This window comes from Colletotrichum abscissum (assembly GCF_030869225.1).
Source record: "Colletotrichum abscissum strain IMI 504890 chromosome Unknown Scaffold_9.1, whole genome shotgun sequence".
Classification (NCBI taxonomy): domain Eukaryota; kingdom Fungi; phylum Ascomycota; class Sordariomycetes; order Glomerellales; family Glomerellaceae; genus Colletotrichum; species Colletotrichum abscissum.
In genome coordinates this window covers 814,034-837,992 of record NW_026850536.1, presented here as the reverse complement: position 1 = coordinate 837,992, position 23,959 = coordinate 814,034, and the positions used below count along the sequence as shown (strand labels likewise).

The following is a 23,959-nucleotide window of genomic DNA, read 5'->3' as shown; positions in this document are numbered from 1 at the left end:
ACATCGTCAGTACTTTGCTTTGCGTCAAGGTCGGGTATTAGAGTGATATCTGCGACACTCTGCATCTCTGACACGTCTAGGGCCGAGTAGAAATCCTGGACCGTTGATGATGGGCTTCAATACTCCTTCATGCAGCTTTCATTTGGCGTTGATTTCCTACCAGACCACAAGAAAGTAAAGTAACAGCTCATGTGTCCGCAAGATAGATCGCTCTTCGGGCTGGCGTGCAAAGCTTTGAGGAGCGTATACGGTATACAAAGCGTAGTCAGTGTAAGGCAGGTACGGCCAGACGCACGAGTATTCCGGTCTCGCCTGCCCAGCGTATACCTTTATATACCCCCTCAATCCCAATCCTGTCACCAGCCAGCAGGCGCCCGTCTAGGTCGACGGGTCAGGTCAAACTGGCTGGGTGGTGGAGTGGTTAATGGTCAACAATCAATTATCTACACCAACCAGCCTACTCGACGACAGGCTTAGCGCATACGATAGTACCCGAGTTCGAATCCCAGCATGAGCACCAAGAGATGTAGCCCTCAGTTCAGCACCGGGGGGGTGAACTCTTTTTGTCCCTCTTTCATAGGTATCTTGGTGATTGCGGCATTGTGGTGGGGGTTTTGAGCTTATATCTCAGGGTCATCACGAGAACAATTGGTTATTTCAATCAACCAATAGTCAGTTAATATGATCGATCGATCGACCGCCTGATCATCATTACTATCGACGTTGAATCGATCATGAAGTTCAATTCATCATAATCTCTCTGCCATCCTGTGCTGTGATCCACCACACTCATTCCACAATCCTCAATCTTCAACGATCCAGCCCCTTACACAGGCGGCCACTCCGGCCGACCCAAAGGACACAAGTCCGGTTCGCCCGCAGCAGCCTTGATGATATCCGCAGCCTTCTCGGCAACAGCATACACAGCAGCCTGAATATGCGCCCCCGGAACAAGCGGCATGATCCCGGCATCGACAACGCGCAGGTTGCACGTCCCGTACACCATCAGCTCCGCGTCCACGACCCCGCCCAGCTCCAGCGGCATCATACTCGTCGTACCGCTGGGGTGATATTCGGTGCCGACGAGCGGCTTCAGCGCCGCCATGAGCTCCGTCTCGTCCGTCGAGTTCAAACGCGGATCCTCCACGATGGGCTGGAGAGGCGTCATTGCCTCCGTGCGCATGAGGCGTTGGATGAGTTGTAGGCCGAGACGGATGATTTTGCAGTCGAGAGGGTCGGCGCAGTAGCGCGGGTCGACCACGGGTCCGTCAAAGATTGAGCCGGAGCGGGGGCGGACGGTGCCGCGGGAGAGGGGCTTCTGGTTGGCGATGGACATTTGGCCCCAGGAGGCGGCGAGGAGCTCGTAGGCGCCGACGTCCGGGCGGGCTAGGTGGGAGAGGATGAGGCGCTTTTGGCGGGTGTAGCCGGATTGTACCGTTGGCGGGGTGTCGAGCGGGAGGAAGGTGAAGGAGGATTGGTTTGTGGCGTGCTGGAGGAGGGGTTTCCATTCGGATGCGTGGTATTGGAGGCTTGGGAAGGCGACTGTGTTGATCAAGGGAGCAGTCAAAGGGCCTATTGGAAATGTTAGAGATGATGGTGTAAGCAGTTTTGAGAGTATTGACGTACCGGTGTGGTTTGTGACAAAGGTGGCGAGTGCATTGTCGAAGGCGGCGCCGGTGAGGTCGCGAGAAGTGAAAATGGATGAGTTGGAGTCTGTAGTTCGAGTCAGCTACATGGTCATCTTGCGAGGCAGTGAGAAGAATGACGACAGGACTCACAGTCGAATTCAAATTGGGCCATGGGATGATCCTGAAAGTTGTTTCCGACGCCTGGCAGGTCGATCTGTACAGAGATATTCAATGACTCCAAGACTTTGCGGGGACCAATGCCCGAAACCTGAAGCAGCGTGGGCGACTGAATCGCGCCGGCAGCCAAGATGACCTCCCTTTTGGTAGTAATTGTTCTGTTGATGCCAAGGGGCTCAGATGAGAACTACAGACAGTTAGTCAATAGGTCGCCATGGATCCGAGACCCCATCATAGGAGAACGGATGATGACTTACATCAACCCCAATGACTCGACGACGGGTTCCCCCCTTGGCGAGCGAGCCGGGCAAGCCCACAATGAGACGCGTCGCGGTCTGCCCGGTAACGACGTGCAGGTTTGAACGCGAGATGGCCGGATCGAAGTAGCCTGTTCTTGCATCGGAGCGGGTCTGGTTGGTAGGAGACATGCTGGACGGGACCATCATGGCTCCTGTCGGGTCGCCCGTGTTAAGGTCGCCCGAGAGGTGGATGCCCATCTCTGACAGCCCGTGAATGACATGATCTGTGAGAAAGTCAGAATAATGAAACAGACTGGATGGTGAGAGGACTGTACCCGACGAGTTATAGAAGTATTCAGGGTAAGCGACATTGATGGGTCCTTCTGTGCCATGAGCCGACATATCCGGGTGAATGCTGAGGCGGTCTTGGGTATTTTGATCAAGATTAGTGGTATACGTCTCAACCTGTATTTTCCGTCAGTTTTGAAGTTCTCATTCCTTCACTGTCATCTTCATGTGAATTTCATCAAACTCACCTTCTTGAAGTAGGGAAGAAGGCTCTTCCATCCCCATCCTCGATTTCCCAGCTCTTCCCAAGCATCAAAGTCCGCTGCCGATCCTCTGGTCCAGCACATGCCATTCGTGACGGAACCGCCGCCAATGACTCTGCCCTGGCTGATCCCGCGCGTCTTGCCATCGAGAAACGTCTGAGGAGCCGTCGTGACGCTCTTGCCGTATGGCGAGGGCGGTGTGAGGCCGATGTAGCCGGGCGCGATGACCCTGCTCTCCCGTCCGTCGAGCTCGCCAGACTCGATCACGAGGACAGTCGCTGGCGTATGGTCAGCTTTGTCAAGGCGCGCGCGCGCGAATGACGATGAAGGAGAAAGAAACTTACTGTTTTTATCCTCGCTCAGACGGTTGGCGACGACCAAGCCTGAGAGACCACCGCCGACGACGATGTAGTCATACTCTTCGAGGAGGAACTTGTCGATAGTCTCGTCGGTGATGTGTAGGGCGTTCGAAATGGGAAGCAACACCCAAGATAAGAATAGCAGCAATGCCAACGTCGAATTCATCATGGTTGAAGTCGAAACGCGCCCTGGGTAATATTGAGAATAGAATCGTCGTCGTCAGGGCTCAAGAACAAATGCCCTTCCAAAGTGTATGAACACAAAAAAAGAAAAGATGATGAAGTGGAAGTTATTGACTACGAATCAGCGAAAGGAAAGAAGAAAAAAAGGTCAAAAGCTTTCTGATTAATGAGAGTGAGAAAGAGCTCTTCCAAGTGAACGTCTTGATCAAACGAATGGACGCAAGGCTTAGTCGCCCGGCCTTGACGGTGTTGACGATGTATACGGACAATGAGAAAAGAGTGAAAGGAGGGAGTCACTGAGGACTCACCAGCGCATGACTAGGCACCAAAAGACTCGATCCCGTCAAGTATTATATCCATTCTACATTGCCAAACTCGTTTCTTCTGCCATTTTGATGATGTTTCTCGAGTACTCCACGCAGATATCTGGAGCACCTCAGTCCAGCGAGACACAAAGTGGCACGAGATCGTGTTGTAAGTGAGAGTTGCGGAGACCACCTCAACCTACGAGTTCGTATTCTTGGCGTTCCCTTACCCACAGCAATGTGTCTGAAAATACACTAGAACGCGTTGCAAGTCTTCTAGCTCGCAAGTCACAGCGTAGAGACTCATGGAAGACTGTTTTGCAGAGAGACTCAACTTTCTTATTCCGACAGCTGCCCCTCCTTCATCTGAAGTTGACTCAGCTCGCGCAATCAAACCGTCGATCGTCACAAGCCATCGGCTTTCGCGGCGGGCTAATTCTTTGGCGTACCGTCCTGTTGGACATTTCAAATTTGTCGATGATGTTTGCTATATCTGACTCTGATCATTCGCTGTTTCATGCGCAAGACTCCAGCTGAAATCACTTGAAATCTTCGGCATCTTCGTAGATCCAGCTTCAATACTGGGGAAAGTCCCTCAGGGGATCGATTGAAAAGCGAAAACGGGCCCATCTAGTCGGGCCATCCCCTCGGATGGTGTTATGTCGATCATCACGGAAGCCGGAGCCTGATGTAGAGCTGAATAGAGATCCCTGCAGCATGGCCAGCTTCAAAATCAAGACGATTCGGCGAAACTACATTTCGAAATGATGGGCAAAGATAAACCTAGGAAAAGAAGTGCTGATACTCATACACGCACGACCCTCACGGCTTCAACGCTGAGGCGCTTCTTCTTTTTCTCAAATAAAGAGATGATGGCTGTATACCATTCTTAGATCCATCAAACTTAAAGCAGTACCAGATATTCGGGCGTTACCATAGCCCATGGTACAAGTGCGAGATTCTGTCATGCGATAAATTGAGAGATAGACATCGGCGATGGCTAGGGCCTCTCGAAATCGCCAAGTCAACCATTGTCTCAATGCGGAAACGTGGATTGGACTTTGGCATTGTCTGTAGGTCTTGCAGGAGTTTGGATCATTTCCTTGAGAAGATTTGCAACGTTTGAATGGCAAATTTGGAAGGAAATACGCGGGAAGGAAGATATGCGAGGAGGTTGCACGGAAGTGACAGTACCTAGGACGGCGCGGACGGACAGTTCCTTCGTAGTCGGACGATGGATGATCGGGAGAGGACCCACCTTCAGGCGTTTGGGCCAATAGAACGACACATGAAGTAATGTCACCTCTCCTCCTTCCAATCGTCCTGTGACGCAAGAAATGTTTCCATCGTTTACCCTACACCTCAGACTGCTATCTCCAGACTTAAAAGATGAGCATGTTGAGACGAACCATCACAAGCAGACACGACGTCTTTCGCCGGAGCATGGCGGGCGCTGTCCGCTACCTACACCTTGCGCCCCCGTTCCTCCTAGACGATTATACGCCCCGTTACATGGCATTGACCTCCATCGATGAATCCAAAAAGCGATCAAAGGCCTACGCCCATCTCTCCAAGTGCAACCTCTGTCCGCGACTTTGCGGTGTCAATCGTTTCGAGACGACTGGAATGTGTCTGATTGGCAATGACACCAAGGTCAACGTGATTGCTCCGCATTTTGGTGAAGGTCTGGGGCAAACGTCTCCATCGCATTCAACGTCTTTTCTAAACCTCTCAGAGGTTCTGCGAGATCTTTTGGACTGACCATAATGTGATCTAGAACCTTGCGTCCAAGGGCACAATGGCAGTGGCGCCGTGTTCTTCTCGGGTTGCAATCTGCGTTGCGTATTCTGCCAAAATCATGACATTGCACATCAGCGCAACGGCCAAGACTTGACACCCGAGGAGCTGGGTGAATGGTACGTTAAGCTACAGCAAATCGGCCGTGTTCACAACATCAACCTCATCACCCCGGAACATGTTGTTCCCCAGGTTGTCCTCAGCATACTGCATGCGAAGGAGCTGGGCCTGCGAGTGCCAATCATCTACAACACCTCCAGCTTTGATTCATTAGCGTCTTTGGAGCTGCTTGATGGCTTGGTAGACATCTATTTACCTGACTTCAAGGTATGGGAGTCGGCAACATCCAAGCGGTTGCTCAAGGCAGACGACTATGCCGCCACGGCTCGCGAGAGCATTAAAGCAATGCACAATCAGGTCGGTGACCTGTGCTTTACCGGAGATGGCATCGCCAAGAGCGGTCTCTTAGTTCGCCATCTTGTCATGCCCGGAAAGAAACAAGAGGGACATCGCATAATGCAGTTCTTGGCAGAGGAAGTTTCCAGAGATTGCTTCGTCAACATTATGGAGCAGTATCACCCAGACGCGCACGTTGGCAAGTCTAAGAGACGCAACAAAAAGAGCACCGACACCCAGGACGACGAGGTCCGCTATAGCGAAATCAACCGAGCCGTATCGGGAGACGAGGTGTCCTCGGTCCGAAAGGCTGCGGAAGCGGCTGGTCTTTGGCGGTTCTGCGACCCTCCTCGGCACGACGGCTTCAACATCTGAAAAGAAGTCCCTTACACCAAAAGTAACGATGGTAGGTGCTCTTACAGCAGGCTTGAATTTGCTCCCTCAAGAAAGTAGGATGCCCCTGCACGGGTAGGACGGCCGCAGATGTATGGCGACCCAGGCCTCTCTAGCAGGGATGCTCGTCTGGATTATACCAACAGCCCGTCCGTTTTTATGATGGCGTCAACAACTACAGCTACGTGAGTGACGTGGTTGTTTTGCTACCAATCGCATCAGTTCTGGCATAGTACCCTCTATAATCGTGTGGTCCTCATATTAATGTTTAGATCCACAACTGTGTTTCAGTAGCTCTTAAGCCGTTCATTCACCTCAAGTCTACGTTTGAGAACTATTGGGCTGACGAACATACAGGCCAAATTGCCCATATCTATTTGCAAGTGCAAGCAGATGGGCAGATCTGCCATGCATACTTCATTAGCAAGCCGCATCTGCTGCGCATTCAGGTATTGTTTGGAAGCACAGATCGCACCGGAGCTTCAACTGCGCCATCTTGTTTGCCGAATGCCTGCTCTCTCCCAGACGTACCAGGCTAAATCGGGATTTCCCTTGTTCACTGCATCTTTGCTTCATCAATTTCGATTAGAGCTTTCGGTCTCGGATATGAGGATTGTCGCGGCGAAGGGGCCTCATACTTCTGAACCCCTAACCTACCCTTTGTCTCGAATTTGCCAGATCGGGACACAGTCGGAGTCGACTCTCATCGGTTATAGCCTCTATCTGATCGAACAGGACCAACTGTTCTCTCTCGAGAGACAATCTTGTCGACACTAGTACCGTTGTTTGTCTTTGCCCCTCATCATGAATCAGCATGTCGAAGCTCCAGTCTTCGTTCCTTCCAACATCAAGAATCAAGATTCTACAACATCGTCCGATGACTCGGCCTCGACCAACTCCCCAGACCTGTTATGCCTCAGAGGATCACGAATACTTTGTACTCCGGCAGTACCATCACCACTCCTGGCCGCCCTGAGACTCGGTCGCCCGAATCCAAGAGCCAGTGTCAACACGACCACCGAACCGGATTCTGGATGGTCTACTGCAGCATCACCGCTTTCTTTCGAACAATTATACATGGAAAAGGCATATCTGATGTATTCATTGAGCAAACAGGGCGAACGCGAGATCAACCTCATGCGAAGGCTGTCGATACTCCAGGAGAATGTTGACAGTGGGTTGCCCTCTGACGAGCGCCGCAAGGCAAGAAAGAAGATAGCTCTGCTCAAGAGCAAGATCGTCGATGCCACGGCACAAAAGAAGATCATCCTCCTGCGGCTCGGCGATATATACGTGGAGCTTCAGAGCCGCGAGACCTGGATGCAGATACAACACGAACTCTACGAGAGAAGATACGCATGGTGGTCCGTCGATTCACCCAGTGCTTCCGCTTATGCTACAACACCGTCCGATGTAACATCGATGATACCGACGCCACTGAACGCGGCCTCCCCGGTATTCTTTCCCGCGGGATGTCATCCGGTATACAATACGTGGGACGTAGCGGCTCCTCGCTTTGGAGAGCATTGGTATGAGGTGTATGATACAAGGCCAGCTGGATCATGGGCCGATTTTGGTCAACATCCTGAGGTTCTTGCGGAAAACTTGGGGAATCATGGCTTACAATTTGTTTATGGGTTGAGGGCGGGGGATCCGCGGCAGGATGGTATCAAAGGCCAGGACCAGAAATCAAGCCAGGAGATTGAAACTCCGACATCGGGCAGAAGAAGTAGTCTACCCTCGTTGAAAAGCCTCTGGCCAGGGGTTGAGGGGCTACGCAGACCAGGCGAAAAGGAGAACGAGCCAGTATCGCAGGTCTATCAGAACTAACTACCCGAAGCATGGTTGTACGGCAGACAGGCGCAAGTAGATGAGCCCAGCCTGCGTGTGCTTTTAGTGTTCTCATGTCTCATCCGGGGAGTAGGCAGATAGATGGTAATTGCAATAAAGCAGGGTAGGGAATCTTTTTTACTATAATCATCAAATAAGGGCCGCCTCCAAACTCCTCGACATGCCTCTTTTTAGAGTTTTGTGTTTATTCCTGGCCATGAATATACCACAACCGTCACCAACGCATCCAGTCTCACTCATTCACCGCCAACCACCTGCCACCATGCCTCTATAACAAACAAATTTGTTTGATACTGTCACCAAGGCCCATGGCGTGGCGGGGAATGTCCTCGTCTGAATTGCCCCGCTTCCATGGGTCCCGGGTTCGAGTCCCGGCTTTCTCTTGTAAAAATCCGAGCCTCATTTCGCATGAGGTGTAGCTCGGATCTTTCGTAAGCCTCCTCTTGTAGGGGGGGCTGAGCTTTTGTTATTTTTCCTCTTTTGTTGCCAACTATGAAAGCGAAGCTACCTCGTAGCATTCGTTCAGCTCGTGCGTGACAGACACTCCGCGGCAGCCAGCCAGCCCCTTACGCAAACTCTCCAAACTGGCCGTCGTCGAAACCCAGGTCTTGTGCGGATTTCCTGTTCTCCCTCTTCTTGTCTCGGATATTGGCAGCGCTCGGAGGCGGCGGCAATCCGAAGCTACCAGCACCACCGCTGCTCTTGGGCGCGCTCGGCGGCGGCGGAAGAGAGAACCCCTGCAACCCTCCCGCTCCTCCGCCGGGGATCTCGGACCCGGACTCGGTCCTCGCCCGGCGCCCAATCTTTGACCCGCCAAAGTTGATGGTGATGGTCTCGCCCTCCTTGAGACTGTAATCCTTATTCTTCTCCTCCTCGGCGCGCTTGCTATTCTCAGCAGCCTGCTTGGCGTGGCTGGCGTCCAGCAAACCCAGACTCTTCTGCGCCTCCTGCAGCGCGACGCCGAAGTCGAACGCCTCGCTGCGCTCCTCGAAGCCGACGCCCAGCACCGCCTTCCGGCCCTGCCCGTCCATGACGCGCACCGCGAAGAAGCGCGACGAGTCGAGCACGGGCTCGACGGCGTTGATGGAGGTGTAGGGCGCGGCGGCGAAGAGCTGGCCGTTGGAGGGGTCCTCGAGGACGATGTCGACCTTGATGTGGTTCTCTTTCGAGGTTATGCCTGCGGGTGCGCCGGGGGCCACGGGGACGACGGCGGAGCCCACGCCTACTGGAGTAGGGCGGGCGGCGGCGGCGGTCTCCCAGGCTGTTTCGAGAACGCGGAGGCGCGCGGTGAAGATTTGGCGGTCGGTCCAGCCGGCGGCGGTGTAGCCCTTGTTCGAGGTGAGGGGCGGGATGTTGTAGACGTGGGCGCCGGAGGCGATGAAGAGGATGCGCTGGATAGCGTCGGCTGGGAGGGGGTTGCCTGTTGTGGGATCGAGTTGTTCCATTGTGCTGTGTTCTTTGTGTGCTGAACAACTGTGATGGAGTTGTAGATGAGGTGTTGGTGGTGGAGGTTATGTTGACGGAGAGGAATATAGCTTCAAGTACTGTCAGGGAGGGGTAAGAGGATGTGCTTGGGAGCTTCTACGGGTGTCTCGGTCTGGTAGAGGTAGAAGAAGCTTCATGATGGAGAAAGAAGCAGAGGGAAGAGAGAACGGGGTTGAATTGCTTGCTTGTGTTCAGGGGAGGGGGGGAGATGAAGGCTTACAAGGACGGGAGCTTGATTAGCTGGGCATTGGGTGGTGTCAGTGTTTCGGGAGTGGAGGGGACCCCGCTGTCGGTAGTGGGATGCTTTCAGGGTGACGGTGATGATACAGGGCGATGAGACCGCTATTTCTGTGGTGTTGTAGGGACCCTGGACCGACGGGGGGCCTAGACGGAGGTGTGCACCTTCCGTACGGGCTCGGAGGGCGACTTGGAAGGCTCCGGAGTAGATAGGTGGGTACTTGTGAGATACGTGTAGATGACGTGTGGCATTAGGTAGATCCATATCGGAGCTTCCGGTGGTGAACCTAAGAAGAGCCCCTCCTAATTACCCCGCCAAATCAGAGCCATCAATCCCTTTGGGCGTGGGCGCAACGGCAAGCTCCATTCGGTCACTCGTGGCCCGTGGGAATTGAGTCACTGCCTTTTGCCCAAAATTTCCCAGAGCTTCAACACCAAACCCCGCCATCGCGACTCTCAACTCAACGGCCCACCACCAACTTCGCACCGATTCCCCTCTAAACACACTACCGATATCCTACAATCTTCTCGGCGACCGCTGTCAGCAGCACTGACGACACCGAAACCAGCGCACGAGTTGCATGCTGCGCAGGGCCTTGCCCGTCTTCCGAATCGAATCCTTCTTCACATACATCACCATGGCCACCGGCGACCTGACACGTGCGCTACCCCCTTTCTCTCTGCCTGACAATCTACTTGCGTTCAAACGTGTCACGTTAAAGGAACCCAATACTGACAACGTGACTTTACAGCAGCTGGCGACAGCCAAAAGTCCTCCACCGACATCCCTATCCGTATCAAGACAAGTGATGCCATCGAGTACGGCACAACCCACTCTCAACGTCCATTTCAAGGCTAACCCCTCTTCCCCTACAGCATCGTCTCAACATATCACTCCCTCCTCGAGGACCCAGACCTGACAAAACCCGTCGCCGCCATCGAGGCCCTCATCGCCCTCCTCAACGCCTCGGGCACAACCACCGTCTTCGAGACCCTCGACCTCGTCAAGCGCGCCTCAAACACCCTCCACGCATCCGTCAACAACCCCGTTCCCCTCCAGGCCGGCACCGACCTCTTCCTGCAGTACCTCGTCTCCTCGCTTAAGCAGCAAGAAGGCGCAAACGCATCCGCCTCGGCCGCCGCCGCCCCCTCCCCCTACCAGTCCTTCGAAGCCGTCCGCACCCACCTCCTCCGCAACGGCCGCCTCTTCGCCTCCCGCGCCATCGCCGCCCGCGACCGCATCGCCGACGCCGGCTGGCGCTTCGTCCGCGACGGCAAGGTCGTTCTCACCCACGGCGCCTCCCGCGCCGTCTCCGACCTGCTCTTCCGCGCCGCAGACCAGTCCGGCGACGGCGGTGTCCGCTTCAAGGTCGTCTACGTCCGCGACGAGCACCGCCCCGCCGAGTCGGACCGCGTCGTCAAGGAGCTCCGCGACAAGGGCATTCCCGTCGCCGAGATCGCCGAGCCCGCCGTCGCCCACGTCCTCGGCTTGCTGCGCCAGGTCCACATGGTCTTTGTCGGCGCCGAGGCCGTCACGCAGAACGGCGGTATCATCTCGCGGATGGGCACCTATCAGATCGCCAAGCTGGCAAAGCAGGCCGGTCTGCCCTTCTACGTTGCCGCCGAGTCCCACAAGTTTGTGCGCAAGGTGCCTCTGGACCAGCGGGATCTCGGTTTCCAGCAGCACGTCTTGGACTTCCGGACGGACGGTGCCAGCGAGCAGCCTGAGGATGCGGTGGACTACACTGTGAGTTTTTTTCACACCCATAATCCCACACTCCTCATTTTCAGACTTGATCATAATTGCTGACAAAATTGTCCTAAGCCCCCTGATTTCATTTCCAACCTCGTGACAGAAAATGGTGTCAAGCTACCCAGCTACGTGTTTGAGCAGCTCCTCGACATCTATGGTAGCTTGAACGGTTGATTCCCCCTACAAAACAACACATATATACCCGCCTAGGATTTTCAAATGTTTCAAAATTCGGAGACTCTCCACGATCGCAAATGATGAGAACGTGGGCCTCGATGCCCACTTGGGGCCGGCCGCAGACATGCCGGGGTCCGGATTGTGGAGACGAAGAGAAGTCTCGCCGGCGATAGAGAGCGGCGTCTCAATGCCAGAGTCCGATGACCAGGCGTATGGTAAGGGAATTGGCCGATCATGGCCGCTTGGTAAAAATGCTCTTTGCAGCGGCAGGTAGTATGACCGTGAATCGGGCAGGTATAAGGTACCTATCACTTGAATAGATGCAGGCGCCTTGCCGGAGAAACTGTCCTGCTGACCACGGGACGGGAGAGACTTGTCGGCAAGAAATGCCCTTTTTAGAACTCGAAATAGAGTGAGGAAGAAACAAAAAGTTCAAATTTCCAATCATTACTTGCTACCTGCGTTCACAGCGCATACGTGCAGTGTACACGGAATGAACTCTCACCAAATGACCTGCTCAGATATACGAGAATATGCAACCAAGACTCCTGCGAGGCGGACGCCTCGCACCGTACCCAAGGTACCTTACCTCACCTTACCAGACGCACTGCGCACGAACGGCCTCGCGATGAGGCGGGCGGGCAAGGCAACCCTTCCCCCTCCCCTCCCCTTCCCTTCTCCTCACAGCCCGAGGTGTCTTCGCCCTGCACTCGTAATTTGTCCGTGATAGCTACTACCCCATAATACAACAAAAGACGGGGAAGGTCCAAGAAGGTGAAAAAGACCAAAGGGAGGGGAAACCGACCGACCGACCCCCACGGCCTCTTGACGTCACAATTTCCAATGTGGGAACTGTCCACGCGCGCAGTATGACCTGCATACGCAGTACGCCCGACCAAGGGGTTTGCAGGAACTTTTTTTTTAATGGTCCGGGGTTGGGTTGAAAAAGGCGGGGATGGATGGATGAATGGATATTGGATGGATGGATGTCCGGCACCTCGTTCTTGTTCCCGAAAAACGATACGTAACTTGAAAGGTAGGTAAGGTACCCGAGAACCGAGGATGCGGGAGCTCGTGAGCGGCATCTTGGATCGTCAGTACTCAGCAGTGGCAAAGACCATCGTCGCGGTCAGCCAACGTAGGCTCTGGTAAGGCTTTTCTTTAGCGAATGTGAATCTTGATTGATGATATCCCGCTCAAGTCGGCGGACGTCGCCTGGTTTGGCGAAAAGTAGTAGTACAGTGAAAACGTTTCTCGATGCCCAATCTCAAATCGAAGAAACGATAGCCAGGCCACCCATAACAAACCCAAAGTAAGAAACACGACACACCTAGATATGGGAAAACCCGTGTGGATGCCCCTTTGATTCCTTTTTTCGTTTCCCCCAATAATGCTCCTAGCAAAATGAGACAAGACCAACAAATACTCAAGCTTTTTGGGCAAATGCCAAGGGAATGGTGCGAACGAAGTTGAGTCGTTCTCGTGGCGAAAGCAGTGTTGGACTGATAGCCTTTACCAGAAGGGGTGTGATTAAGAGAGGTAATACTACATTAGTCGATGAAAACCAGCAAAATGAAAAGAAGGCAACTGCTTATTTGATATCCCTGACGAGTCTTGCGCCACACCAGGCAAAGGGGTAGTTTCGTTGATACCAGTTGACACTACAAATTATCAGCACATTGTACCAAGACATCGCCTACACAGTAGTCGACTTACAATGATCTTCGGCCGGCGATGCGGGGATGCGTTGACCACGATCCTCCAAGCACGATGTTGTGCTTGCCATCGAAGAAGTCGGCTACAGCTCATCGTTAGCAAGATTATCACTCTCGGGAAATGCAAGTGTCTTACCCGTGTACTGAGGGTATAGAGGCATAGGCTCGAACCCCTCATGGCGAGCAAGGGGCGTGCTGGTCCACTCCCAGACACCGCCGAGCTCACCCTGTCCCGCGAGGCGACCGCCGTCGGCCGTCACGGGAACCGGGTGCCAATGCTGCAAGCCGACATTGGCACCATCGAGGTCCGCGAATAGCTCCGATCGAACCTCCGCGGCCTCAAGCGACTTCTTCTTTGGTGGTGTTTCCTCGACTCCATCATTCGACAGGTGGCTAAAGTAGGGACGTCAGCCTCTGAGATCATTGAGATCAGCTAAATATTCAACTTACCCGTTGACTGCTGGTACCGTCCTGCCCAGCGTACGCTCAGCTTCCATCTTCTTCGAGTTATGAACGTAAGTGTAGATGCTTCGAGCCTCCTCAAACGTCGGGATTCGGCCTCCCATCCATGCTGCACATCCAGAGAGTTCATCGAAAGATGCGAAGATGGGCCAGTCCAGAGCATATTTCAGCGGAACCAAGCCATAAACCGTGCGGACTGCAATGCCGTCAAGGAATGAATCGGGGACGACACTATCCCCGTTCTGGTGTCCATTCACATGTCCATTTGTAGTGCCATTGACATGACCGTTTGTGTGGCCATTGACGTGACCGTTGGCATGCCCGTTGACCCCGTTGACATGACCATTTGTATTTCCATTGGTAAGAAATGTTTGTCCATTCGCGTCCAGGACCGTGTCAGAATCGGGCTCTGCAGCTTGAACATCGGCCCATGATGCAGGGACCTTTTTGATGTGGTTTTCAAACATGTATTGCGCATACTGTTCTAGTCAGCCTTGAACTGATCTCGCAGAATATCTCGTCACTCACCTCCTCATTTGTGATCGGTCGTCCTTGTGCCTGGAACGCATGAACATTGGCAACCCTTGTAGGTCTTTCGTTGTCCCTAGTACCACGTGAGTTGTGAATATACGTTTCAGAGAATCGTTGCTTACCAGCCAAAGTACCCGTTGACGCCAGCGTCAAGATCAGGCTCGTCCATGCCTACAACAATAGACTGAGCAGGTACATCGTGCCACTGGTTGGATACCCGGGACTGGCGAGCTTTATTGGCCAAGCGCTTGAAGTCCGGGCGCAGAACATCAGGAGGAGGGACAGTCTTGTCGCTCTGGAGCATCATATAAAGGAGCGTCTCCATGTGCATGATCTCGTGCTCAAATCCCACCCAGATCCCTTGAGCAGCAGCTCTGGGGATGTTATTGATTCCATTCTTGTACTGGTCAAGTAGCCTGGATCGTACACGCTGCTGGTACTGAAGAATTTCTTCCACTGCAGGCCATTCATCAGGGATTTCGGAATGAGAGTGGCATTGCTCCGGATTGTCGACATCAGGGTCGATGCCCCGCTCAAACATTGGCTGAAAGTGGGCTGGCTCAGTCGGAGGCGTCCTTGTAGTTTTGCACAACTGAATGTCTAGGAACCCGGGGATATGCCCAAGGTAGAAGATGCAAGCATTGCGAAGCTTGATGGGTTGATCCAACAACTCCTCTCTTGGGAGCATTTCCTGTGTAACAGCATCCCATGCCGCCCACAACGCCTGCCAATCGTCCAGAGTAGGACAGGGCGAAGAAGCGTAAAGTTCGGGGAGACGACTGAAGGGCATTTTCCTCTTCGAAATCATGTGGATTCCTATGATCAAGTCAGCTCCGGAAATGAAGATTGGGCTTCCAGCCAAGATGCGAGTGATTTTCGCTGCAAAATATAGAATGATTGAAACTCGGTCAGATGATCGCATCGGGACCAGTGAGATCCATCATCTTACGATCCGGAGACTGCACAATGCCTTTTTGGGCAATTGGATCCACGTAGCCGGCCAAACGTGGGGGAGGCTTATGGGGTGCAGAACCATTCTCACGAAGGGTGGCCACCACCGGCCTTGACCACTCGGTTTCTTATGCGAGGGAAAGATTCCACTTACCATGCTCGGTTCCTTTTGTCCAACAGTTCGTCTCGACCAAGCCTGCCATGTTCCACAGATTCTGGGCTCCCAGTTGAGAGTATTTCAGACTCTGCTCAACTTGGATGCGCTCGTGTTGCCTTACGAGTGCTCCCAGAACGTATGTGTCTCGAACGGGCGAATAGAAAGCTTGGTGACGTCCTCCTTCGTCATCGTACACATACTCACCGATGACCTCCCAGTCTTTGAGCTTGAAGGCCTCTTCTCCTAAGATCTCATTGGCGTTGGCGAGTCCGTTGAGGATGAACCTGTATAGGTCAGTCAATGCGGCTCAAACAGCGGTTCATGATACACCTACGCATGCGTTACTCCTTTCTGGTCTTAGGATTCTAGGTGTTAGTACATGGACTTAGTGAACTTTACGAGGCAGCGCAATTACCATTGTAACCATGGCTGTGTCTGAGATCAGCTAGCTGTAGACCAGATATATGGGGAATTCAGACTTACTAAACCTTGGAAGGATCGCAGCATCCGTCAAGCCCAATCAGCAACTTGTCCGACTGCGTCAGAACGTCGCTGAAGTGCTTGAGGAAACCGGCCGCATCATCACGCTCGAAATTTCCTACACAAGAACTCATCAACATGCCTAGAGTTGAGAATTGAAGATCCAGTTTCTCCTACCTATGCTGGAACCCAAGCTCAAGATGCACTTGGTGCGTGCCAGGTTGGACGGCTGTTTCAGCCATTCCCGGCCATCATCATAGGTTCCCAAAAGACCATGGCATTTGACGTGATGAAAATCAGGAACTTGAGCGAGCGTGCGTTCCAATTCCTCTCGAGAGAGGTCGAGTGCGTAGTAATCAATGTTCTTGCCGGCGTCCTCGAAAGCTTGCAGCAACAAACAAACCTTACGAAGATTGCTTCAAGAAAAGGTCAGAATCATCTCGTTCGAGTCATCATTCAGCAAGTATTCACTGACCCACTTCCCAACTCAATGACCATAGAATCGGGTGAGATATTCTGAGCGATCTCCTTTGAGTTTTTCTCAAGAACCTCGATTTCGTTGTTGGTCAGGTAGTACTCTTCCAGATATGTGATCTAGGGTAGTTGTTAGCGTTGATCACGCAAGATGTGGCTGAGCTGAGGAGCACTCGATCAGCACTTACATCCTCAAACAATTGCAGGCCCCGTTCATTGTAGAGAAGCAGGGTCGGCAGCCTCCGGGGTCCGTTTGTGGGGTTCCACATGGAAATGATGTCGTCCTTCAAGTTTGTTTCAACCGCAACGCGTCGAATATCGATGATGTCAAGGCCATGCTTGCCCACGGGTTGTACTGCCAGCTGCTTATTCGCCTTGATACTGGCGTGGGAAACGCTGTCCTGAGAGACGGCAAGAGAACCCATCGTGACAAGTAATTGGGTTTACGGAAAGACAGTGGCTTGAGTGTTGAATACAGGCCGGATACAAGAGAGAGGAACAAAGGTCAAGGTTATATGAAGAATGTTGAAAGTAGCATGTGCAAGACAACATATGCTTTCGAGACGAGAAGAACGGACGAGTACCTTTACCTTATAGGGGCCACAGCAAAGTTACTTGGGTTCTCCCAGACCGGCGGAGACGCCGGCAAGCATACGACGGTACACGTTGGTGTTGCCATGCTAGCAATAGGGCATGTTCGAGACGTGCACCAAATGCTGAGTGTGGATTGTCAGACGTACAATTGGTGACTCGGCGTGCCATGGTTTGCCATTCTGGTCTACAGTGCAGCTACTTGACGGAGCTGAGAAGTATTTTGGGGATGTTGGTGGCCAGCGTGAGCATGTGTACGATCGGGGTACTGAGCGCCAGAATGGGATCAGGTGAGACGGCAACACATTGAGGACTGCGTTCGGAAGTACACTCAAGGTATTCCGGTTCCGTGGACCTTGTACCAGTCAGTGCAATTCCTTTGGTCATAACGTGCAGATAGAAGAGGAGCGTGACAGCTTCATCCTTGACAGAGAGTGGGAGAGGTTTGCAGTTGAGCAAATCAGCGGACGTCATCTGAGGCGTATCCCACGCCCCACCGAGGGGGCAGCCACGCTACTATTGCTGGAGCTTGACGCGGATCACCGGATTCGACATAGTTGCGGTACCTTGAGTATTGGAAGCGGCCGTTGTTGCGCCCTACTGCGCGGGAAAGGGTAAGCTTCAAGAGACCTTTATTTGGCATTTGTTGTCTGGTCGAAAAACATCTGGCGAAAAAAAAGAAAGTTGTGCGGCATCTTGGCGAGGCTCGAAACCGCAATTATCAGGGGTGTCGGGAAGGTTGCTTTGCATGCTCGATACAAACTTCCCCGCGGCTAAGGCTATCCTCGCAGGTTCCAGAACGAGCTTTCGGGTGTCTCCAACAAACCAAACGCGCAGCATCCAATTCGAGCCAGGCCAGCCCTCATTCGCGAGTTTGAGACTCGTGAGAAACATCAGAATTCAGAGTAATTCGGCGCTTGGAGAGCAGTAGTGAAGCTGGCTACAGAAGTGAGAAAATCTGCCAGTTTAGTTGCAACTCCAGAGTTGCCACAGCTCTTCGAAGCTCTTCCGAAGCTCTTGAGAAGCTCTCCATCGGTTGGCGAGGTCGCCTACACTAACGTGACTAGCTACCATGAGTGGGTGTCACGGTGCGAACTGGTGTCCCAAGAGCCACCAAAGACGAGGAGCGCCTGTTGGCCTGGGCTTCCAGATCGGCACAAAGGCTGCAACCCCGGCCCAGGTTAGCTGCAAACCTCCCTGAAGCCTGTGGGGGTGAGACCAAGTAGAGGGAGGGGCCAGAAGAGGTTCCGACACTTACACGATACGTCTTGGTGAGCCTCAGCCCACCCAGATGACCAATCCTGCCAACAACAACGGGTCATACTGCGTGTGGGTGAGGATATGTCGACGTCATGTCTCCTCTGGCGGGACATGGCAGCAAAAGTGCTGGCTCCCGGCTAACCTTCCCATAGTACTTTGGAGTTATTGATGCTGTGACTGGCACCCAAAGAACAGCCAAAGATTCCACATGAGGGCGGGGTAAATCAGGTACCGTTCCAATTGAGTTACCCAAAGGGCGTGCCGATCTACTGTCCCCGTTGCAAAGCGCAATTTATGACAATGCCATACTGCAAGGCAAAAGTCAAGGCGACGAAAGGGAAGCTCGACAGTAAAGCGCGATTTATGCATGACATGATTTCCGTCCACGAGTGCGGGGAAGCTGTTGCGTGTCGGTGTTACCTCCGTGCAGCTTCTCTTCCCGTCTGCCAACCCCAGTAGGCTTTGTGGTCCGAAACAGCCCACGGAGGATTTTGTCGCGTTGCCGTATTTCCCGAGGAATGCTGACAATGTTGGACATGGGATCATCGTCGGGGATATTGAGGATCGTATATGGCCGAGGATTCTTGCGCCAATATGCATCTGTACAAGGGCCTGTGGGCGGCATGGTCAAGACAATCCGGCGCGGTACCGGTGTGCGCGCCGTGGGGGGGGGGGGGGGGGGGCCCCGGGGGCAGTGGGGGGGGGGGGGCTGTGGCGTGGCGGGTGTGGTCGGTGGGGGGGGGGCGGGGGGGGGGGGGGGGGGGGGGGGGGCGGGGGGGCGGGGGGGGGGGGGGGGGGGGGGGGGGGGGGGGGGGGGGGGGTCCCAGATACCTTCGGTGAAGCTCGGTCAAGTTTAGGTAGAGCGAGATGGGCGAGCATCGACATCTGCCTTTGTTTGACGGCCAGATTGACACTGCTCGGCAATCTCGAGTTCGAGCGAACCAGCTGGAATACTTGTGCCTTGCATAAGGCTACAGATGGGAAAGTTCCCGTGACATTGGTGCTGGGGGGAACGTCCCAACGGCGAGGAGCAGCTTGATCTTCCCCAGATTGATAAGCTTATCTATCAGTTGTCTCTGAAGATCGCTCGGCCGGTTTGAGTAGTGACAAGGTAGTCCAAGGTGGGCGCCGGGGCCAATCGAGGAGGTTCCTGAGTTCTCCAGGATAGATAAGGAACCGCGGCCCGCATCAGTAGATATTCGTGGGGCCATCGGGACGGACGTCGTTCCGATAACATCGCCATCTACCTATGCTGTGAGGCTACGCCGTCGTTCTCGTTTTCGCCATCGTGGAGAGTGGAAACCTAGGAACAACAAAGATGAGTGAGCACTATACATTTGCCATATACATGGATACAAACAGCACAAATGACTCACCTCTGTGGTAGTCAGCAAATAAGCCGTCAAACCCCCTACTGGCCGATTGATAATCTTAGGTGTAGTGAAGAGTTTGTAAGACTTTCGCAATCTGCCTCCGAACCGGACGGAGAAAAAGTACGTCTACGGCAGTACCAAAAGCCACATGTGCCGAAGGAAGGAATGGCCGATCAACCCCGCGGCTTCCTAAGAAGTACTTGCCTGGATGCACGATACCCTTCCTGCTAGACTAAGAAAATTCTATCTACTTGGAAAAGCAGCACCGTTGTCGACAGCGGGACGTTCAAAGCTTGAGAATCACCAGTCGTCAAATGTTTCCTGGAAGGAGTTATCTTCCACACCACCCCAACTTCCGGCCACGACATCGCAGGGCAACATGTCTGTTGCTAGAATGTATCACTCGGTTCTTTGATCAGGGATTAGTCAATATGCGACATATCCTCACGTCATTTTCTTGTCATCTGGCTTCGCGGAGGTCCGATCTACGGTCGCTTTCAAGTATTTCAAGGTGGCAAATGTCTTCCAGGTATGCAAGTTCCTCTTCTTATGGGTAGTCCTATCTAATATGCAAAAGGTATCACCTAAATCCAAACAACTCTATGCAGCAAACAGCTTCCAGACCGAACCCTCCATAAACGCCACCCAATGCTATTCCATAAATACATCCCGAATACTTCATAACACCGGCTGACTATGACGACTTGTTCGGCTTCCACGCCTTGATCCACTTGCCAATGACCTTCACCTCTTGCTCAATGATCGCGGCGTTGTCTTCGCCGTTGTTCAGAAGAAAGTCCGGGACGTGGTTCGCTCCCTTGACCACAAAGGTAGCCGTCTGCTCGGTGGTCTTAACCGGTCCGCCAGGGCGATAATCAGAGTTCATCGATGCCGACCTCCAACCGTCATGCTCGCCATCGCAGAAGAGGACATTCTCAAACGTGGCGTTCCAACCACCAGTCCAGTCGTTGAACATGGCCGCCGTGAATCCCTCGGAGCTGGCCGGCTTGAATCCAAACGTTTGTGGGAAGCGGAGATCGCACTGGCGCTGGCGGTCGGCAGGCCGCACGTGTGATGACACGATATTGGTGCCGTCCGACTTGGGCGGGCCGACATGCCACCATCCAAAGGGCTCGTTGCAAAGTTGCCAAGTCCAACTGCGATCGGCGCTGAGGTCGTTCGGTCTGTTGTATCCCACCGCTTTTCCATACAAGTCGCATGCTTCCTCGCCCTCGCAAACCTTGCTATACCGGCTGTACATATACGATGTGTATCCTTTCCACGCAGCCTTCAAGCCAACACCCGACTTTTCGGTGCCCTTGATAATGTTGCCGTTGTTCGTGCTCGTTTCGATATAGTCACAGAACTCGTATACCGCGGTCTCGTTGCTTGCCCACTCGATGATGGGCCTCAGCAGGTACCAAGCGAAGTCGGCATTGTCCTCAAGAGTCTCCAAACCAAATTCTTCCTTCATGGCATCGATCTCCTTGGCGGAGCCCTTATCAAGCACGCTGTCTACTTGCTTGATGACAAGCTTGACATCGGCAGAGCAGGCTCGCGGCAGGGCTTGCTCAATGGGAGTAAAGAACTGCCAGAAATCATCAATAGCCTGCACGACGGCAGAGCTTGCATGGTAGGCAGCAAAGGTGCCAGGTGCAATGACAGATGTCCACGCGGAAAGGGCGCCAGGATAACTGCCACCGATCAACACCCAAGGAGACTTGTCTGCGTTGGCACCTTTCTTCTTGTCGAAAGGAAGCTCGACAGTTTCGGCGAAGTGGGTGTTGTCATAGATGGCCTGCGGGACATTGAGATACTGCAAGGTGTCGGCTGTGAAAGTCTTGAAGGGGAGAGATTTTCCGTAATACCGGTCTATAACGGTGAGTGTCAGTTTAGCAAAGTCTTCTTGCGGACTTTCCAACAGCTGACTTACGCTCCATCAGGACAATCGCGCCTTTGTACGTCTCAGCATACAAGTATGTCAAGGTGCCGTTTTCCAGATAACCGGTCAGGCCCTCAGCATCACCTTCACCACCATTCAACATGAACACGGGATATCCTGGGCCGCCCCAGTGCTCCGAATTATACCAGTATCTTTGTTTGAAAGTGCCCTTGGACAAGTCGGTATGGTCTAGATACTGGTCGAACGTGCCGTTATGGACCTGCGTCCCCGAATGTGCTCGACGTTGGAGGCCACCCATCTTAGGGAATTGTGATAATTGCGGCGCCTTTAGTTGTGGGGTCGGAATTGAAGCCATCACAGTGGCTGCGAAGGCCACTGCGGAAGCGAATATTGATGCCTTCATGATGAAACAGGTGCTCGACAATGTAACAAACAAGAGAAAGGGAAAGGTTTTGCTAGAGGTTTGAAACTGATGGATAATCAGCTAGACTAATACCTAGAGAAGCGTGTCCTCCTCGATCATATATCCTTCAACCTCCGGTTACTCCAGAGAGCCTCGGACACTGGGCCCTACATCGACAAGGCCGCAATATCACTCAGCCTCAACCGCAGGTGCAAACTACCGTAGAATGGAAGAGAACCCCAGCCAGTGCCCAGAAACTAGTATCGCCGCAAGAAGGCTCTCAATCTAGCAATCTGACAGCCTAATGACCTGTTCTCTATTTTCTCCGCGCTGGACACCAGATTTCGGTCCATGTACGAAGGTGTGATTCGGGCTAGAGCCTGCTTAGGCGGGGGGTTGAAAAGCAACTCCTCTGAGTGCGCCTCCACCATGCAATGGCAGCATGGCCGGCGAGGTAAGGCAATATCCTTGGCAAAAGGACTAGCGACAAGTTGACTGCAGCATTTCAGGTTCATCGGTCAGCTAAGTGGTCGCCTGGTAGGGCCAACATGGGACGGGCTGTTGAGTTGGATGGACATGCAGCCCGTGGGATTCGCTAGTAAGCTAAGCTTATTATTACCCTCAAATCCTGGAAAATCCTACATTGGAGCTCATGGACCCGGGTCGCCTGCAACGCACGAATGGCTGGCGTTACCGCGTTGGTTGTTGCTATTCGTATGGTGTGGTCGGGTTTAATCCTCCCCGCCTGCCTCAGCCCCGAAAAAGCTGCGGCCACCCGCGTCGCCTGTCTCGCTACCATTTTGTTTTTCCTTTCCATGGAGGGCTGTGCGGCCGTGCATTCTCGCCGGCTGCTGATGCCCGCTGGATCCTGCTTCTCGTTTGCTGCTGCCTAGGCTGCAAGAAGCCCCTCCAAGGCTGGGCTGAGAAGCTGACTGCATGACCAACCTGGTCTAGTTTCTATTTTTGGGACGAACTTTTTGATTACCAACAACGGTTCGATGATACTGGGCAATAGTCCTCGTTGGAAAAGAATTTTGCTCAGACACGCCGTTGCCTGCCCTAACCGTCCCTACTGTCCTGGGCTCCCGTTTTCTGTGTCTTTACACTCACGGTCCGGTTGTTGTCTCGAGGCACCGCAGTCCGCCCCCATTCCGTCCGTCCCGTATCGGTCCTGTAAGCTCCCGGGCCGGACCCGCACCCCACACCGGATCCGAGTCTCGCTGTCCTCCCCCTTCCCTGTACTACCTTACCTTCCGATCGGGTCGGCATTAGGTATCGTCCGAACACACCGCCCGGTTCGGACCGGGTGTAACAGTAACCCCCCTCCCCTTTCCCAACACACATAAGTACAAACAAGGCAAGTCGCACAGAACCGCACAAACCGCCCGCTGGCACTCGGTGACGATCACACGTTCGTCAGATGAGACAGCAAAATGCCATTCAACAAGATTAAACAATCTTTTCCTTCGGGAGGCGCACAGAAAGAAAAGGAGAAAAAAAAACGATAAACAGTGTGCGTGGTACAAAGATACAACCCAGAAGCCAGGTGAGAAACTGAAAAGTAGCATGTTAGCGGGTCGGGTGTGAGGGAGGAAGAAGGGGGGGGGGGGGGTTTGATGGAGTTTTCCGTAAGCCCAATAGCCTACCTTGGACACCCGACACCAAAGGTACCAGGGAAAGAAAAAGGTCTCGGGATTCGAGTGATCCCACCACATCACCCACGGCTTCCCGAGCGCCGGACTACGTGGCTTGTGTTTTTCCCCTGTGTAACGCTGCCGGCGCATATTTACTTTTTTTCCCTCTCACTCCGGGAGTCGGGGGAGACAGAGTGACTGACATTGGTAGTCGTCATCAACATGAATCGTAGATTACACAAAACACGATAGTAATTGCCAGCCGGAGCCTTGGACAAACAGCGCCGCATTCGAGTAAGGTGAGATACAAAATCCCATCCAGAGAAAAAAGGCCGGTCGGCGCGTCATCGAGAGAACCCCTAAACACAACGCCCGCAACCTTGTCAACCCTGGATTCCGTGTGGCTGGCTGGAGCTGGGGGAGTGTGTCCCTCTGGTGGGCTAGAACTAGGTACTACTTACGGTCCTCCCCCCCTCCAAGGGTTAGGTTGGTTT

General features: G+C 53.4%; 8 protein-coding genes across 8 annotated transcripts; 3 read left to right on the top strand and 5 right to left on the bottom strand.

Annotated features, from left to right (window-relative positions):
• Window positions 1-826: 826 nt before the first annotated feature.
• CABS01_04767 (GMC oxidoreductase) lies at window positions 827-3,123 on the bottom strand (the record flags this gene model as incomplete). The annotated part of the gene is made up of 7 exons (XM_060538137.1): window positions 827-1,572; window positions 1,627-1,713; window positions 1,779-1,992; window positions 2,063-2,328; window positions 2,380-2,509; window positions 2,581-2,873; window positions 2,940-3,123. The coding sequence occupies 7 exons, from the start codon at window positions 3,121-3,123 to the stop codon at window positions 827-829; spliced, it is 1,920 nt and encodes a 639-aa protein (XP_060389799.1).
• A 1,708-nt stretch (window positions 3,124-4,831) lies between these two features.
• CABS01_04766 (radical SAM superfamily protein) lies at window positions 4,832-6,010 on the top strand (the record flags this gene model as incomplete). The annotated part of the gene is made up of 2 exons (XM_060538136.1): window positions 4,832-5,126; window positions 5,220-6,010. 2 exons carry the CDS (start codon window positions 4,832-4,834, stop codon window positions 6,008-6,010), a joined length of 1,086 nt encoding a protein of 361 aa, XP_060389798.1.
• Window positions 6,011-6,832: 822 nt separating this feature from the next.
• On the top strand, window positions 6,833-7,858 carry CABS01_04765 (uncharacterized protein; the record flags this gene model as incomplete). Its single annotated transcript, XM_060538135.1, has 1 exon — window positions 6,833-7,858. One exon carries the CDS (start codon window positions 6,833-6,835, stop codon window positions 7,856-7,858), a length of 1,026 nt encoding a protein of 341 aa, XP_060389797.1.
• Window positions 7,859-8,445: 587 nt separating this feature from the next.
• On the bottom strand, window positions 8,446-9,324 carry CABS01_04764 (uncharacterized protein; the record flags this gene model as incomplete). The annotated part of the gene is made up of 1 exon (XM_060538134.1): window positions 8,446-9,324. One exon carries the CDS (start codon window positions 9,322-9,324, stop codon window positions 8,446-8,448), a length of 879 nt encoding a protein of 292 aa, XP_060389796.1.
• An 858-nt stretch (window positions 9,325-10,182) lies between these two features.
• On the top strand, window positions 10,183-11,528 carry CABS01_04763 (initiation factor 2 subunit family protein; the record flags this gene model as incomplete). Its single annotated transcript, XM_060538133.1, has 4 exons — window positions 10,183-10,261; window positions 10,354-10,420; window positions 10,478-11,348; window positions 11,427-11,528. 4 exons carry the CDS (start codon window positions 10,183-10,185, stop codon window positions 11,526-11,528), a joined length of 1,119 nt encoding a protein of 372 aa, XP_060389795.1.
• Window positions 11,529-13,122: 1,594 nt separating this feature from the next.
• CABS01_04762 (uncharacterized protein) lies at window positions 13,123-16,726 on the bottom strand (the record flags this gene model as incomplete). Its single annotated transcript, XM_060538132.1, has 13 exons — window positions 13,123-13,192; window positions 13,248-13,329; window positions 13,383-13,639; window positions 13,697-14,187; window positions 14,237-14,312; window positions 14,362-15,055; window positions 15,345-15,631; window positions 15,682-15,703; window positions 15,763-15,776; window positions 15,831-15,945; window positions 16,005-16,243; window positions 16,303-16,421; window positions 16,490-16,726. The coding sequence occupies 13 exons, from the start codon at window positions 16,724-16,726 to the stop codon at window positions 13,123-13,125; spliced, it is 2,703 nt and encodes a 900-aa protein (XP_060389794.1).
• A 3,493-nt stretch (window positions 16,727-20,219) lies between these two features.
• Window positions 20,220-21,831, bottom strand: CABS01_04761 (serine carboxypeptidase S28; the record flags this gene model as incomplete). The annotated part of the gene is made up of 2 exons (XM_060538131.1): window positions 20,220-21,397; window positions 21,459-21,831. 2 exons carry the CDS (start codon window positions 21,829-21,831, stop codon window positions 20,220-20,222), a joined length of 1,551 nt encoding a protein of 516 aa, XP_060389793.1.
• Window positions 21,832-22,088: 257 nt separating this feature from the next.
• CABS01_04760 (uncharacterized protein) lies at window positions 22,089-22,346 on the bottom strand (the record flags this gene model as incomplete). The annotated part of the gene is made up of 1 exon (XM_060538130.1): window positions 22,089-22,346. The coding sequence occupies one exon, from the start codon at window positions 22,344-22,346 to the stop codon at window positions 22,089-22,091; it is 258 nt and encodes an 85-aa protein (XP_060389792.1).
• Window positions 22,347-23,959: the final 1,613 nt, after the last annotated feature.